Source organism: Schistocerca serialis, chromosome 7, assembly GCF_023864345.2.
Source record: "Schistocerca serialis cubense isolate TAMUIC-IGC-003099 chromosome 7, iqSchSeri2.2, whole genome shotgun sequence".
In the NCBI taxonomy this organism is placed as follows: domain Eukaryota; kingdom Metazoa; phylum Arthropoda; class Insecta; order Orthoptera; family Acrididae; genus Schistocerca; species Schistocerca serialis.
Genome location: NC_064644.1, coordinates 149,232,253 through 149,249,922, shown reverse-complemented (window position 1 = coordinate 149,249,922; position 17,670 = coordinate 149,232,253). Strand labels below are relative to the sequence as shown.

General features: G+C 44.0%; 1 protein-coding gene across 1 annotated transcript in view; it reads left to right on the top strand.

Moving 5' to 3' along the window:
• LOC126412939 (protein O-mannosyl-transferase TMTC1-like) overlaps positions 1–17,670 on the top strand; it is a 685,657-nt gene that overhangs the window by 518,537 nt on the left and 149,450 nt on the right. Inside the window, exon 10 of the mRNA XM_050082830.1 lies at positions 13,204–13,325. Within this exon, the coding sequence (XP_049938787.1) occupies positions 13,204–13,325 (122 nt within the window). The remainder of the gene's footprint in view (positions 1–13,203; positions 13,326–17,670) is intronic.

The following is a 17,670-nucleotide window of genomic DNA, read 5'->3' as shown; positions in this document are numbered from 1 at the left end:
GGGTGATCAAAAAGTCAGTATAAATTTGAAAACTTAATAAACCACGTAATAATGTAGATAGAGAGGTTAAAATTGACACACATGTTTTATTGACATGGGGTTTTATTAGAACCACCTCATATTGCTAGACGCGTGAAAGACCTCTGGCACCCGTCGTTTGGTGATGATTGTGTGCTCAGCCGTCATTTTCGTCATGCTTGGCCTCCCAGGTCCCCAGACCTCAGTCCGTGCGATTATTGGCTATGGGGTTCCCTGAAGTCGCAAGTGTATCGTGATCGAGCGACACCTCTAGGGATGCTGAAAGACAACATCCGACGCCAATGCCTCACCATAGCTCTGGACATGCTTCACAGTGCTGTTCACAAGATTATTCCTCGACTACAGCTATTGTTGAGCAATGATGATGGACATGTTGAGCATTTCCTGTAAAGAACCTCATCTTTGGTTAGTCTTACTTTGTTATGCTAATTATTGCTGTTCTGATCAGATGAAGCGCCATCTGTCGGACATTTTTTGAACTTTTGTATTTTTTTTTGTTCTAATAAAACCCCATGTCATTCCAAGCATGTGTATCAATTTGTACCTCTCTCTCTACATTATTCCGTGATTTATTCAGTTTTCAAATTTATACTGACTTTTTGATCACCCGGTACCTAAAAGTGGACGACAGATGTTGAACATGTAACGTCACCATATGACGCATCTCGCCGCACATCAGCGGTTAGGCTTGTCCATCTTACCCTCACCGGTATGGCACAGCGCTACAAATCGCCCCGGTAGGCTACTCTGTTTTGGTTCTCGCATTATCCGATGTGATACGGTGGTGTTCGCACGTAGTACCGACGTATAAATCATTTCATATGTTAGATCTTGCTGATGATATCTTCTCGAGCTTCCATCCGGGTAACTGCGTTGAAAATCCGCGACGTTTCGATGAGTGTCATTCTCATTATGTTCTGGCGAATGACACTCATCGAAACGTCGCGGATTATCGACGCAGCTACCCGGATGGAAGCCCGAGAAGATTTCATCAGCAGTATACACCGGAAAAGCCTACATTCACATATGTTAGATCTTGTCTGGTAACTAAACTTGATTTCAGAAGAGAGAATTTTCGGCCCTTTGTTACCGTCCTACAGTACATTTTTGGCCTCTAGTGTTCACTTACCTACAGGGTCCGTGTTTCACGCATTCGCCGTTCACAGAAGAAAACGATGAGAAAGAAGGTAAAAGACCCTGCGGGAAACCTTCTCCTAAATATGTTGTGATGCAAGCACATTGGAATTAGCAGCAGCGTAACACAGATGCATGTCTGTAAACCGTTTCATAGCAGTTTTGTACGCTCCAGTACCGCTAGCACTACCATATCACATCGGATATCAGAAGAATGGAAACTGAGTAGCCCAGCGGAGTGACCTGTAACACTACACTCTACCGGCGAGGGTGGGACCTACAAGTCCAGCCACTGCATTTGTGACAAGGTACATCATCTGGTAATGCCGTATGTTCAACATTTGTCACCCAGTTTTGTGGCATTTCCTGGTATTTCCGTCTTCTAGTACTTCATCTGATGAAAAGAATCTGGACACCTAGAAGTGGACATTAATAAGGGGTGTGTGCCCACCATTTGCCTTTACGACGGCTCGAAATCTACTGGGGATATTTTCAGTGATAAGTCTGAATGTCTATGGAGGAACGGCACGCCATTCTAATAACTGCTCAAGACTCGATATCAGACAGGTAGTGATGCTGGACGCTGGGGGCCTTGAAAGAATTATACGTTCTAACGCAGATGATGCTGTAATTTACCGTTTAGTAAGGTCATCCGAAGACCAGTATCAGTTGCAAAGCGATTTAGAAAAGATTGCTGTATGGTGTGGCAGGTGGCAGTTGACGCTAAATAACGAAAAGTGTGAGGGGATGATCCACATGAGTTCCAAAAGAAATCCGTTGGAATTCGATTACTCGATAAATAGTACAATTCTCAAGGCTGTCAATTCAACTAAGTACCTGGGTGTTAAAATTACGAACAACTTCAGTTGGAAAGACCACATAGATAATATTGTGGGGAAGCCGAGCCAAAGGTTGCGTTTCATTGGCATGACACTTAGAAGATGCAACAAGTCCACTAAAGAGACAGCTTACACTACACTCGTTCGTCCTCTGTTAGAATTTTGGGATCCTTACCAGGTGGGATTGACGGAGGATATCGAAAGGGTGCAAAAAAGGGCAGCTCGTTTGGTAATATCACGTAATAGGGGAGAGAGTGTGGCAGATATGATACGCGAGTTGGAATGGAAGTCATTAAATCAAAGACGTTTTTCGTGGCGGCGAGATCAATTTACGAAATTTCAGTCACCAACTTTCTCTTCCGAATGCGAAAATATTTTTTTGAGCCCAACCTACATAGGTAGGAATGATGATCAAAATAAAATAAGAGAAATCAGAGCTTGAACAGAAAGGTTTAGGTGTTCGTTTTTCCCGCGCGCTGTTCGGGAGTGGAATGGTAGAGAGGTAGTATGATTGTGGTTCGATGAACCCTCTGCCAAGCACTTAAATGTGAATTGCATTGTAATCATGTAGATGTAGATCCGATGTGCTACTGTCAACAAACAATTCGCTCGCATATCCTGCTTTATGGCATATAGAATTGTCCTGCTAATATGGTCGTGGATTCTGAACTGTTCTTCTGCTACATGCATAAGGCAATGTTGTAAAATGAGTTCATATTCTTCCGGTTTTAGCGTTTTCTCATGCGCAATAAGGTGACCACAGCATAACCGCGAAAAACTGAAACACCAACAACCTCAGTACTTCACCGTTGGTCCTATACACCATCGCAGGTAACGTTTTCCAGGTATTCACCAAACTGAAACTCTTCCGTAGAACTGCCTCAGGATATGCCGTGATTTCTCGCTTCAAATCAGTTGTTTTCAGCTATCCACTGTTTGGTGGCTTCGCTCTATACACCACCTAAAGTAGCATTTCTTACAGAAATATGCAACTTATGAGGAGCTGTTTGACCATTGCACCAACTTGTTTTTGGCTCCTTACTCTCTGCAACTGTGTTGGCTGGGCTGCTGGTACCACTTTGGAATTCACCCTCCGCAGCTCTTGATCGTCCTTGCCCTTCAGTACATGTGGTGTGTCTGGTCTTGGTTCAAATGTGGTTGTTCCCTTGCATTTCCATTTCACAAGCACCTGACTAACAATCGTCTTGGGTAGATTGAGAAAGGCCTAAATCTCCATAATGCGTCTGTTACTCAGGTGAAACCCAATAATGAATCCAGATTCTTAATCACTGAGCTCTCCAGAAGATCGCTATCTGCTGTTCGTGCCTCTTTACCGCCAATACAATACTCCCGCCTCCTTTTACACTGGCGCGTTCATCTATTTTGACATCTAGTGAACATTTCCCCATTACATGGGCGGGTTCGGATACTTTTGATCAGATAGCGTAATTCACTCACAACTTGAAAATGGTCCATTCTACAGAATCGATTAATAATGACAGACTCTTCCTTTCTAGACGTAAGTTAAATGTTCCTTCTACGCGGGTAGTAATACTTTTAGTAAAGCCAGGTTGATCATACAGCACAGGTCCGATTTTGGGTACCTGTTTTCCTGTACAGACATTCCATATATATCTATACAGTAATTTTACCCATATCAGAGAGACGTTTACTTTCATTAATTTTTTAGTTAGTGTGTTGAGAAAGCTTTTCACAATTTTTTTCATTCTGTGGTGAAAGTTATCTGTCTTTGTCTCATATGGATAACAGTGACCTGGAATATAGTATTAGTTGTGTCGTGTGCCACAGGTAGAAAGCTGATAGTTTAACATTTAGAAATTTCAATTTGAAGGCGTCAGGTTTCGTTCACAACCATTTCATCCCATGAACTGTATACTTATTTTCATCTCAAGAATTCTGAATCAAATATCTGTTACCCTAGCTCCAAAGGCAATCACGTCAGCTACTGCAACAGGAGTGGCACTGGTGGTATCGTAGAATTAATTTGATTGCATGCGTGGTCCATCGTAAGATAATCGCGTCGTTGGATTTATGTTAGTTTAAAAACCGCGTCCCATAATCTACAAATCTGTAAAACAAATATCGTTTCTTCTGTCTCCAGCTGATGTTCAACAGAAAAATAATTTTATCTGTTTTCCATTTACTGAATTGTAAACAGCATAGCTCTCCGTCCGATGCCACCTAATAACTCCACTTCATTTTAATCTGCAAATATATTAGTCATAACTACATAATTGCGACCATTACATACTTTAAGCTTCTTGCATGATTCATGTATAATTTGTATGCAAATTAATACTAGAAAACTCATTACTGTTTTCATATTCGGTCACAATCAAAATTAAAATACTTCTCCCTTGTTTTGGCGCAATTATTGCTCCGCTGGTGACAAATAAAAAGTCGTACACGAACCCATATTTACAACGTTCGAGTTTTATCTCCTCTCAGTATCTGATGCATCTGTTCGTTTATTTTATCAAATTTATAGTTCAGATGTGACTAAAACTAGCTATACTCCATGAGCAGCATCTTCCACAGTTGTTGGACTCTGTGTCTTGTAGTGACGTACATGATTTATCATCATAGAAATTTTTGTGCAGTAAGGGAAAGAAATTGTGTTGTACATGCTAAACTCATTTCTACAGGATAAGTTTACTAGTACTTCCTCTTTTAAATTTAATGCATTTGCCGTGGTGGCAGATGTTGTATCACTTACTGATTATGAGAGGATAGTCGTCAATTACTTTCAAAGTTTCCCTCCGTATGTTTGTTCATTACGTACCCACAATACAAACGCCGGAGAGTTTTCCGTCATTAAAACATATCAAATATTCCCAATTCATCGTAGTATTTAGTTATGAATAAATTCTCAAAATCGTCTTGAACACTCAGTACTGTCAGAACGTGTATAATAAATAGAAGTAGGAGGTGGGATCAGAACGTGGAACTTGGAATATTTTACTCACATCAGTGACTGCACGCCATGTTATATGAAGTCTGCTTCGCCGCTGTGCTGCTACAGTCAATGCTGTACAACAGACAACTATTTTTTCCATAAACGTATCGTTGTTTACTGCTACATTTCCTACAAGAAACATTTTTATATAGGGAGGACTTGAACTCAATCGATACAATTTAGAAGGCTCTTTACGAATATTTTCAGAGTTTTTTTGTATAAGGGACTCGTGACTTCCAGTGGACAGCGACAGAATAATAATGCAATTTTGATATATTTGGTTTGTAGCGCCAGTTATCTTTGATCCTGTGACAACACCTTCACAACAGCGGTAAATCCTGTCATACACAATCACGAAAAGCAGAAGATAAAACAGAGAGCAATGTGAATACCCTCCCCCAGATCATTTATAGTGTGATGCTGTCACTGCAAGAAACACTTCAGCATAGTGTCATTGTGACACACTTGAGTTTACTGACCTCACGCATTGGCGAATTTTCCAGTCCGTACTGCTGTGTATCATTAACCTATAATTAATACCGCTGGAAAAAACAAACCCGAGACAAGACCCAGCAGTACACAACCACGAGAAAGCAGAGTAAAGTGGGCATTACTATTGTCAACAGCGTGTGCTGTGAATGACTGGAACAAATGCGTTCTAGACGAGACAAACAGCACACACCGTCAACATTTCCATTGTTGTGCAGGTATTGTCAGTACAGTACCGAAACAAAGATACCTGGAGGCAATAATTATAGGACAGTGTTCCCAGTGCTGCGGTGCAGGCTGAATATATTGCAGGACGCTCGAACGTCGCAGGTATGTCCATTAATACTTACGCTCTCAGAGTATGCACTAAAAAAATTATAGTTCCAGGTGAAAATATGGTGCTGTAAGCCGTCAGAATGTGTTCTGGGTGTAGGATAAAGCGAGTAACAGTAAAGCACAGGATAATGGCCGCTGTGGCACGTTTGTTAGGATATGGTTAGAGATGATGAGGTCTTTACCGAAGGTGTCTCGAAGCAGATCTTTCACCTGGCAAGCAGCAAGAGGTGTTGCCCCGTCTTTCATGAATACAATTGTATTACTGCAAAGCTGAAATCATATGTTGCACAGAGAGGTCCTTGTAACGTCTTCTCTAAGAAAAATGGACCGAGAATAAAGGAGGATGAGACACCATCACGGCACCACACTCACATAAGCTGGTAGTAGTGGGTGTTCTTGCACGACATGTGCCTCAGTAAAACATTATATGCGCCAATTATGTGTATTCACGGCACCACACAGAGTAAAATATGCCTTGTCCCTCCAATGAATTTTCCGTAGCCACGGATCATTCGTTTCCGAGCGTGCCAAGAAACGATTGGCAATGTCGTGGCGTTGTACCATATCTTGCGGCTTCATTTGGCGCACTTCCTGCATATTCAAGGGACACGGCAAAACCGGTTGAACTGTTGAACTGACGAAAGATGACACCAGTGAGACAGCTACAGCATGGTCGGCTATAGCTACAGTAACTCCATCAAGAACTGGTGTGGGAATGGGCCGTCCACCCTCTCCCTGCTGCACCACCTAATTCACCTATTTATTCTAAATTTTTCTTCATATTCTTCAGCCAATTTACTGATATGGAGCCTCTTCGCAACTGTTTCTGTCGGCTATATCCCTGAAATGCCACGGTGCTATTGCTGCCGTTCTGATGACAGAACTTTACCAGCAGTGCACGGTCCCACTTGTCAATAGCCAAACGGTTTCGCATAGAAAACTTCAACCTCCTTAACCTTTTACACCAATAGCCAGATCACAAAAGAGAGCAACAAGCATCGCTAAGCGATATGCAGTATAGTAACGTTAAAACACGACATATTTCACATTCTCACTACTTACAGCACAATAATTTCACCTTGTGGCAGAAGTAGGACCTATTATTAACGAAGATACGTACGATGTTTCAGCATCCTGCCCGATGTATGCAACCAGAACTGTAGCACTTAGAACACCATCAGTTTAATTGTTACCAAAGAGTAAGAAATTACTCTCCAACCAGCCATAGGAGGTCCCGGGTCGCTTACAACAAAATACGCCGAATGTATGGCTGCAGAATCGCCGAAATTTTATGCTGAATTTCTGGTTCACCCTTTATAAGAATACTTCAGCGAGTAGCGGACAGTGAACCCGCACCTCTTCCCTTTGGCAGGTCCCGGGCTCTGTGCGTGAACAGTGCATCTCCATGCGTAGGAGGTCGTCGTCAGTGCTCGTGTGTGTCTTCGCGTCAGTGCTTCAGTGTCTCTCCGTTTGTGCTCCTCCGTTCACGTGTGTAAACTCGTTCTTCCCTGTTGCGTACAGTGATGAATGTTTTTTATCCAATCAATACGCCCGTGAACGGCTTCATTTACTTTTACTGTGTCTGTCTCTCAAATTTGTCCAGCATCTTTGTTTCTTTTTCTGTCTTTCTGTTTCCTGTATGTGTTCACTGTGGCCGAAGAGCGGCGTAGATAGGCCGTTCCTGGCCTACCTTTGTTGTAAAGGTATTAGAATAATAATAAATAAAAAATAGGGGACAGTGAATAATCGTTTGCTCTCGGGTGTGTCACCAGTTTGTCTTTTCCGATAGTAGTAGGGTAGTGGTGTTTGTAGCGCAATTCTGATATCAAATTGATATGCAAATTGATTAAATTGATCAATTAATCACCCCCGTCACCGACATAGCATCGCACTGACAAAAGCACCCTGTCATAGAGTACTAACAGCTACGTTCTCTTGAAATATAGCTTCTTGCTGTCAAACGTTAAATGAATTTTTTTCCCCGACATGTGTGCCAATGGCGTGAAAGACTGTCTGAAATACACACGAGCATGACAGTTTATTTACAGACTCTGAACGCGAGAGACACTCTCAAATCATGTAACTGGTTCAACAAGCTGGAAGAATTTGATAAGTAAAGATTTTTTTTTCTTTGGAGTTTAAATTCTCGCTTTTCCTTTACTCCGATGACGGTTTCGAAATAACAAGGATATTCTGCGGTGATCGGTAGTTCTTACATCAAAACAGTCGAGGTTCCTCTTTATTCCTGATACGGTGAGCATGTGTCTGCTGACCATTTGTGATCGGTGGCGGTACACCTCCCTGGACGTCATAAAATAATGAGATGCGACTGCAGTCGAACGTAAAGACTATACCAGTTTTGCTCATGAAACTAAAAGAAAATGGACTTTCCCTATTTTCGTGGAAAGAGGATATTTGTTATGGTCGCAATTGTGTGTATTTTTTTTTTTTTTTAATAGACGCTTGATATAGATTCCCTGATATATTGCGGTTGTGGAGAGTAGGTAATCGGATGACCTTGAAAAGTAGTTGAAAGTATAGTGATCCCATTTTCGTACCTATATGAGCTTTGCACCCAGGAGGACCAGTGTTCGAGTACCATACAGAATACCGGCAATTTTAATTTCCCGCCAATTCTCGGGTGGGAGGTGGGGTGCGATGTCACCACAGCCCTGGGACAAGGAAGTTCCCACTAAAATTCGAAATTCCCGCCAATAGGGTAGGTTGGTGGGAGTGGGGTGGGGTTGGGGGAGGGGGTGGAGGGGGCTGGGCACACGCGCAGCTGAGAAAAACACGTGACGTCATCCGGGGCGGAGCTGGGTGTTGTCGGGGGCGGGGTGAGCGGGGCTGAGTTTATTAATTGTTCAATTTCATTAATTTCAATATCAATTTGATATCGAATGTGTGCTGATGCCGCCCGCTCCTTACTACTTCCCATTTGTGCACAGTATTTCGACAACAGCCCAGTCGTCTTCTTCAGGTACTGCGAGTATGGCTGTTAGATGTAATAGCTGCTTGCGACTCTACCGGTCTTTGAGGTACTGTTGGTCTCGCGACCTAATGACAGCTGAGTTCGATTACCGACGCCCACAGCGCCCTTTCATACACCTTTGTTTTTCAGAGCAGGCATTGTCATTCCGTGAAACGTGAGGTCTCTCAGCGTTTCCTATGTCTGGTGAAGGTGGTGTAAGGTGAGATCTGAACAAACTGAGTGCCGTATCCCAGATCTGCTTATACTGAAACCTCCGTTTTAATAAGATCTCAAGCGTCATCACATTCACCAGAGCTGGAAAACGCGGAGATAATCTGCGTACCACAGAATCTCTGAAGAACAAAAGAGCATCGCAGTGGGCGTTGGGAATCGAACTCACATACAAAGAGCTGCGCGAGACTAAGTGAAACTCACAGACTCGTCGGAGATGACACAGCGAGTGCACATAGCAGAAAAACCAGAAGCACTTGAAGAAAATCGGAAGAAGACCTAGAAGTACACCACAACAGAAAAGTCTATCACAAGCTTTGTGAGCTTTATACTCAGAGCAATGTTAACCCCTCGACCGCATACAGCGAACTGACAAGGGAACCTCTCCAACGCACACTCCTCAGATTTAGTGAGAAGATGATCCAGTGGACAGCCTGTCAAAACTGAACACAGATCAATTCGCTGTATTCAATTTTGTGTCTGTGTCATGGTTTAACGTCCGTTTGCAACAGTGAGGTGTAAAGAAGGAACTTCCACACGTACATACCTCCTATTTGTCTTATACAAGTACTACATGTTACGACTCTTGGGTTCCGTTTTGGAAGTTTAAACTCCACAATTTCTTTGTTGTAATATAGTTCACATCCATTTTCATTTCTGTGAGAGGTCTATGCGGAATCTCGCCTGCTCTCACTTTTCGTTACACTTATTTGCGAGAATAATATATTCTTACCACAAGACTCATGTTCTATAACCAATCTATATAATGACTACAGAAGGAGTCTGTTCGACACGTTAATGACTGGGTGGAAACTTGAGAACGTTGTGAAAAAAAATATGTATAGAGAGCAAAAGGAAGATTTGAACAGGGACCTCCTACTGTACATCAAGCCCTCGGGAGAAATTACGGTTGCTGTTTCCTCTTGCTTTCAGCCTTTCGCAGCACAAGCATTTCAAGGCCCTTCTGATTAGTGTTACAAGGCCAGTCAATCTTTCATACTATTGCTCCTGAAACTAGTGGAAAGGCTTCACAGTCCAACACCATAACCACACGACTACGGCGCTGTGGTTCTTATCATTTGCTCGGTATTTTATTTGTTGATCTTGGCTCGCTCACTGTTTCTGTTTTGCTTCTTTTTTCACCGTTCAGTACACCTTCTTCCTGTTTTCATGCTTGGTCTGTGTTCAGTTTTTGACAGGGTATGCAACGACGGCTTTTACCACTAAAATTAATGGGGGGGGGGGGGGGGGGGAGAGGGGTGCCAAGAGGAGTTTCCCCAGTGACTTGGGGCTGCCTGGCGACGTAGCGCTGCGTGCTCGATGAACGGCGCTAGGGTCCGCAGTTACCAATATTCGGGAGGCTCTAGAATGACTATTTCGAGTTTTGCACCAGCCGCAAGGATCCATTCGATATTTTCACATTACATTTTGACGATAGGTTGTTAACGGTATAATTAATTAGAGCAAACGTTCGGAATAGTTTGTAAGTACACATGTAGGTACATAGAAACAACAATCGTATGTGCACAAATGGGTACCAATCAACAATTCTGATTTCTATTCTTTGTTCGCCATGTTATTCCTACAAGGCAATGTTCAGAAACCCCTTCCGGGAATGTATTAATCAAGGAAAGAAATTATTGAAACATCTGTTTTCCGAATTCAAAATGGTTCAAATGGCTCTGAGCACTATGGGACTTAACATCTGAGGTCATCAGTCTCGTAGAACTTAGAACTACTTAAACCTAACTAACCTAAGGACATCACACACAGCCATGCCCGAGGCAGGGTTCGAACCTGCGACCGTAGCGGTCGCACGGTTCCGGACTGAAGCGCCTAGAACCGCTCGGCCACACCGGCCGGCAGCTGTTTTCCGAAAGGTACTGCGTAAGCGTTCGCTTCGTGAGACTGTCAAAATAAATCATCTGCAATGTGGTTAATTTCATGGTACGCATTCTTGCTGCCAAAAGCTTCAAACTGTTGACAACATACAATCGCAGCAATCATTTCATTTGAGAAAAGTGCACCGAAACTGCAAGAACGCGCAGCGAGTGACGGGAATAATTATACGCGTGGGAACACATAGCCGCGCAAGGAACAGCCCCGTCAAGGACTGAAGAAAGACCCCTGTAAGTACAATAAGCATTTGAAAAAAGAAGTCAGAGCCGCCAGGGAAAGGGAATTTTCTATAACGATCGGTTTCGGGCATTTGACTCCCTTCAACAGCCTCTACAGCTACACTGAGGCCGTGTAGGTTTCGCATGAGGGTGCCGCCAAAATGATTACCGGCGATCATTTCCCGGAATGACGAAAAGGAGGGATGTACTGTATCTGCAATCGGTCGGTGTCGGGCCAACGCCTTTACATTTACAGAGCAACTTTACACTGTGAAGTCAAATAAACAAAAGCAATCTAGTGTAACTGCTGTCTATACATTGATCGACCAGTACATTATGACCGCCTACCAAACATCTGCTATTTCCATATCTGACACAGTCCGCCCCAGTAGCTGCGTGGTCAGCGTGACGGATTGCCGTCCTCTGGGCCCGGGTTCGATTCCCGGCTGGGTCGGAGATTTTCTCCGCTCAGGGACTGGGTGTTGTGTTGTGTTCATCATCATTTCATCCCCATCCGGCGTGCAGGTCGCCCAATGTGGCGCCGAATGTAATAAGACCTGCGATATGGCGGCCGGACCTGCCCCGCGAGGGGCCTCCCGGCCAATGACGCCAAACGCTCATCATCATCATCATCATCTGACACAGATAACAGCAGTGACGCGTCGTGGCATGGAAGGAACGAGAAGTTCGTTGGTCGCTGGAGGCAGTTGGCACCACATCTCTAAGGCGCTGTAGTCATGGACTGTGCGGCTGGTCCCGGCGGATGTTTGAGTCCTCCCTCGGGCATGAGCGTGTGTGTTTGTCATTAGGATAATTTAGGTTAGGTAGTGTGTAAGCTTAGGGACTGATGACCTTAGCAGTTAAGTCCCATAAGATTTCACACACATTTGAACATTTTTTTTGCAACACATCTGCACACACAAGTCACCTAATTCCCGTTAATTCCGGGACGCCACGATCATTCACATCCCGGACATATTGAGATCTGGGGAGTTGGAGGGCTAGCACATCAAATGGAACACACCACTGTGTTCCTCGAACCACTCTATCATACTCCTGTCCTCCCAATATATCGCATTATGTTGCTGAAATATGCCACTGCCGTAAGGAAGCATGATTGTCACGAAGGAGTGCACACGGTCTTTAACCAATGTACGATACTCCTTGGTCAACATGGTGACTTGCGCTAGTTCCACTGGGCCCATCGATGCCCAAGGGAATGTTCCCAGAGCATAATGGAGCCACCGCCAGCTTGTCTCCAACCCTTAGAACGGGTTCCCCTGAAGGACGACGGATTCGCGCCCTCCCAGTGGCATGATGAAGAAAGTATCAGGTTTCATCAGACCACAAACACTGCGCTGACCTCCAGTGCCGATGGCCACGTGCCTATTTCAATCGTACTTGTTGATGCCGTGGTGTTAAGGTTAACACATGAACTCGCCGAATGCTGCGGAGGCCCATCGCTAGTAGCATTCGGTGCACTGTGTGTTCAGACGACCCTGTACTCTGACCAGCATTAAAGTCTGATCTTAGTCACACAGTTAGCCGCCTGTCTAATTTTACCAGTCTGCCCGTCCTACGACGCCCGAGATCTGTAATAACACATTTACCACAGTAGTCCTCGAATACCCGACATGTTGTGCTCGTGCTGAGTCCCTGGGCCATCGCAATCTACCCTCTGTCATACTCAGATACATCACGCCCTCCACATTCTACACACGGACAGCACGCTAACTGATACTACATCCACAGTTCACGTGTCTGACTAGCAGTCATTCCTCGCCAGGTGACACTGCTATCGCCTGGATAGGTTCATATCCATAGTAGGTCGGTCGTCATAATTTTTTGGCTGATAGGTCTAGCGGTGAGAAGCAGGCTTTCAACTTATCAGAAGCAACAGCAGATGTTGTAAATCCATATATGATGACTGAAGATGATGAGATTGTCGAAACTGGCAGTAAGAAATTATTAGCATTTGGAGATGTTGTGAAATATGAACCAGTTTTTGGCAAATAACTACGAGCTGAGGTGCAGAGTGTCTTACGTGGCCGCCTGTGTGACTTCCCGCAGCACCAGCGGCCTCCGGCGGTCTTCCTGAGCGTGCTGCTGCTCGCCCTGCCCTTCCTACCCGCCACCAACCTGCTGCTCACCGTCGGCTTCGTCGTGGCGGAGCGCGTCCTCTACATGCCCAGGTAAAGTCTACAGCCGCAACGTTCTGCGGACCTCACTTGCATCTGGCCGTAGCAGTAGTCAAGATTATCTACATACATAGCTTGACTTTAATCATAGATTTTCGTTAAAAGTCGCTGTTATTCATAATGACGTGATACAATAAGACTTTTAGGCATGTGTACTATATACATCTAGCAGGTGAAACGCAAAATTTCTTTTTTCCGTCTCAGCAAAACAATTTCTAATATTTAGAAAGACCGTGGATGAAAATATGGGGAAAATAACAAACACAACACATTGGCCTGCCCAATTCGGTGTAGGAAACAGATTCCAGTCTTCTCGGAAAGGATAAATTGAGTTCCTGTACGGTTTTCGGGGGAACCCTATCCCAGTCTTCCTGTGATCAGCACGCTTCTCTTCAATAAAGACCACAGGAATAGCCACACTAAAAAGCTGAAAAATTTATTTGTCAGTCACTTCAACATAGCTGCCAAATAACCCCTGCCTCGAGGGGTAGCCGTGCGGTCTGAGGCGTCTTGTCACGCTTCGCTCGGCTCACCCCGTTGGAGGTTCGAGTCCTTCCTCGGACATGGTTGTAGGTATTGTCCTCGCTATTTGCAGATGACACGGTTGTCTACAAGAAAGTAGCAACATCAGAAGACTCGTACGTACTCCAGGAGGACCTGCAGAGGATTAATGCATGGTGCGACAGCTGGCAGCTTTCCCTAAACGTAGATAAATGTAATATAATGCGCATACATAGGGGCAGAAATCCATTCCAGTACGATTATGCCATAGGTGGTAAATCATTGGAAGCGGTAACGACCGTAAAATACTTAGGAGTTACTATCCGGAGCGATCTGAAGTGGAATGATCACATAAAACAAATAGTGGGAAAAGCAGGCGCCAGGTTGAGATTCATAGGAAGAATTCTAAGAAAATGTGACTCATCGACGAAAGAAGTAGCTTACAAAACGCTTGTTCGTCCGATTCTTGAGTATTGCTCATCAGTATGGGACCCTTACCAGGTTGGATTAATAGAAGAGATAGACATGATCCAGCGAAAAGCAGCGCGATTCGTCATGAGGACATTCAGTCAGCGCGAGAGCGTTACGGAGATGCTGAACAATCTCCAGTGGCGGACACTTCAAGAAAGGCGTTACGCAATACGGAGAGGTTTATTATCGAAATTACGAGAGAGCACATTCCGGGAAGAGATGGGCAACATATTACTACCGCCCACATATATCTCGCGTAATGATCACAACGAAAAGATCCGAGAAATTAGAGCAAATACGGAGACTTACAAGCAGTCGTTCTTCCCACGCACAATTCGTGAATGGAACAGGGAAGGGGGGATCAGATAGTGGTACAATAAGTACCCTCCGCCACACACCGTAAGGTGGCTCGCGGAGTATAGATGTAGATGTAGATGTAGATGTAGCATAAGTTAGGTTAAGTTATATTGACTAGACCGTAAACCTAGGGACCGATGACCTCAGCAGTTCGGTACCATAGTTCTTACCACAAATTCGCAATTTTCCAAATAACCTTGGTAAAGGCGCTAGGAGGCAGTTCTGACGTTGCGGCTGATACTGGAATCAAGACTAAAGAAAAATCAGGACACGTTGACGGGATTTTTCGACATGGACAAACCGTTCGATAAGGCAAAATAGCGCAAGGTGTTAGAAATTATAGAAAAAAATAAGGCTAAGCTCTAGGGAGAGAAGGGTAATATACAGCATGTTCAAGAGCTAAGAGGGAACAATAAGAGCGGAACAGCATGAACGTAGTGCTTGGATTAAGAAGGGTTTAAGATAGTGACTTAGTGTTTCGCTCCTACTGTTCTAATTGTACAGCGAAGAAGCAATGACAGAGACAAAAGAAAGGGTGAAGGGTGGAAATAAAATTCAAGATGAAAGGATATCAATGATAAGATTCGCTGATCACATAGCTATCGTTACTGAAAGTGAAGACGAATTACAGAATATCTTGAGGGAATGAACGATCTAATGTGTATAGAATATGAACAGAGAAAATGGACAGAAAATAGAAGAAATACGAATATAATGAGATAAATGGCTCTGAGCACTATGGGACTTAACATCTGAGGTCATCAGTCTCCTAGACTTATAACTACTTAAACCTAACTAACCTAAGGACAGCACACATCCTTGCCGAGGCAGGATTCGAACCTGCGACCGTAGCAGCGTAGCGGTTCTGGTCTGTAGTGCCTAGAACCGTTCGGCCACAACGGCCGGCCGATCTGCGAGTAATGAGAAGTAAGAGAAATGAGAAAAGCGGGCAGCTTAGCATCAGGATTGGTGATCACGAAATAAATTAAGTTGAGGAATTCTGCTGCCTACGCAATAAAATAACTGAAGACGGACGAAACAAGGAGGACATAAAAAGCCGACTAGCACTGGCAAAACGAGCATTCCTGGTCAATAGAAGCCTACTAGTATCAAATAGAGGCCTTACTTTGAGTAAGAAATTTCTGAGAATGGACGTTTGGCGCACAGTATTGTGTGGTAGTGAAAGATGGACTCTGGGAAAACCGGAACAGAAAGTAACAGAAGAATTTGAAATGTGGTGCTACAAGAGAATGTTGAAAATTAGGTGAATTTACAAGGTAAGGAATGAGGAGGATCTCCGCAGATTCGGTGAGGAAAGCAACATTTTGAAAACCACTGACAAGAAGAAGGGACAGAATCATAAAATATCTGTTGAGACATCCGGGAATAACTTCCATGATAGTAGATGGAGCTCTAGAGGGGCGAAATGGTAGCGGAAGACAGAGATGCGTATTCATCCAACAAATAATCGAGAAGGTATGTTGCAAGTGCTACTCTAAGATGAAAAGGTTGGCACTTGACAGGAATTTGTGGCAGGCGAATCAGCTTTAAGTGAGGAATATGGGAATACACCAGAACCATCAGCTTATCATTCCCGTAAGTATCGCAAGGGCCAGATTAAATTAGTTACATCGAGCAGAGATAATTTTAAGCAGTCATTCAAACCTTGAGTCAGACGCTAACAGAAGGCGTTGATATATATGTAGTGCTATTGTGTAAAGTATCCTTCTCTTCGCGCTTCAGAATGGTTTGCAGAGCATGGATGTACTGGAGGTGGACAAAAACATGGAAACAACAAAAACATAACACATCCCAGTGCCTAATACGGTGTAGGAAGCTCGTCGGTCCCAGTCGTCTCGGAATGGATAAATTTAGATCCCGCATATTTTTCAAAGGAATCTTATACACTTCTTCCTACAAATAGTGCCACCTTCAGGTAAAGATGATGGAGGTATGTAACGTTTATGTAGCTATCTTTCCAAAGTAGACCGCAAAGAGACAATAATATCGACATCACAGTTGTGACCCGCGAATTAGCGACAGGTCATCCTCGTGCCAACAAAAACAAATGGTTCAAATGGTTCTGAGCACTATAGATTTAACATCTGAGGTCATCAGTCCCCTAGGACTAAGAAGTACTTAAACCTAACTAACCTAAGGATATCACACACATCCATGCCCGAGGCAGGATTCGAACCTGCAACCGTAGCGGTCGCGTGGTTCCTGACTGAAGCGCCTAGAACCGCTCAGCCACAACGGCCGGCCCAACAAAAACCGTCCTGGGCGATACGAGCTGTGTGAACAGGGGACCTTTCGTCTTCGAGCACAGTATCACAATTGAGGAACAATCAATGTATCATTGGTGCGTTATGATCAGCTAAAATGCGCACATAATCCTTGGCAACAATGCAGCCATGCAGAATAAACATGGGGCTCCTGGAATACCATAATATGGATGCCAAAGTCATCTCTAAACCTCCGCCATGATTCTCTCTGTGGTCATATAGACGTCCTGAAGATAATGTGAAACAAGACTCAGCCGACCAAATAACTTTCTTCCATTGCTCTACTATCCAGATTTTGTGGCATCAGCGTCCGGTTTTTCTTTTCGAAGCCTTTTCATCACTGATGAGTGGTTCTGGGATTCCATCTCGCCCTGCATTTTCCTGATTGTGGAGCTATCTTCGCGTTGTTTTGATACTGACAGAGTTCGAGAGTGCGGCATAAGTTCTACACTGACATTTGATTATGTCATCCTCTTAGTTTTCGTCACTGTGATCGTCAATGACCGTCCTTCAGAATCACTCAACACACAGTTTCGTCCGCTTTGTGGCTAAATGGTTGACGTTTTTAAACTTCCCCACACGCGGTATGAATCCTCGATACGGTGCCTCTTGAAACTCTAAACACTCCGGCTCCCTTGATGACGGGAGCGCCCACAATTCAATAAACAAGAATTTTACCATTTTCGAACTCAGTTAGCTCTGCGTTAATGCACTCATTGCAACAT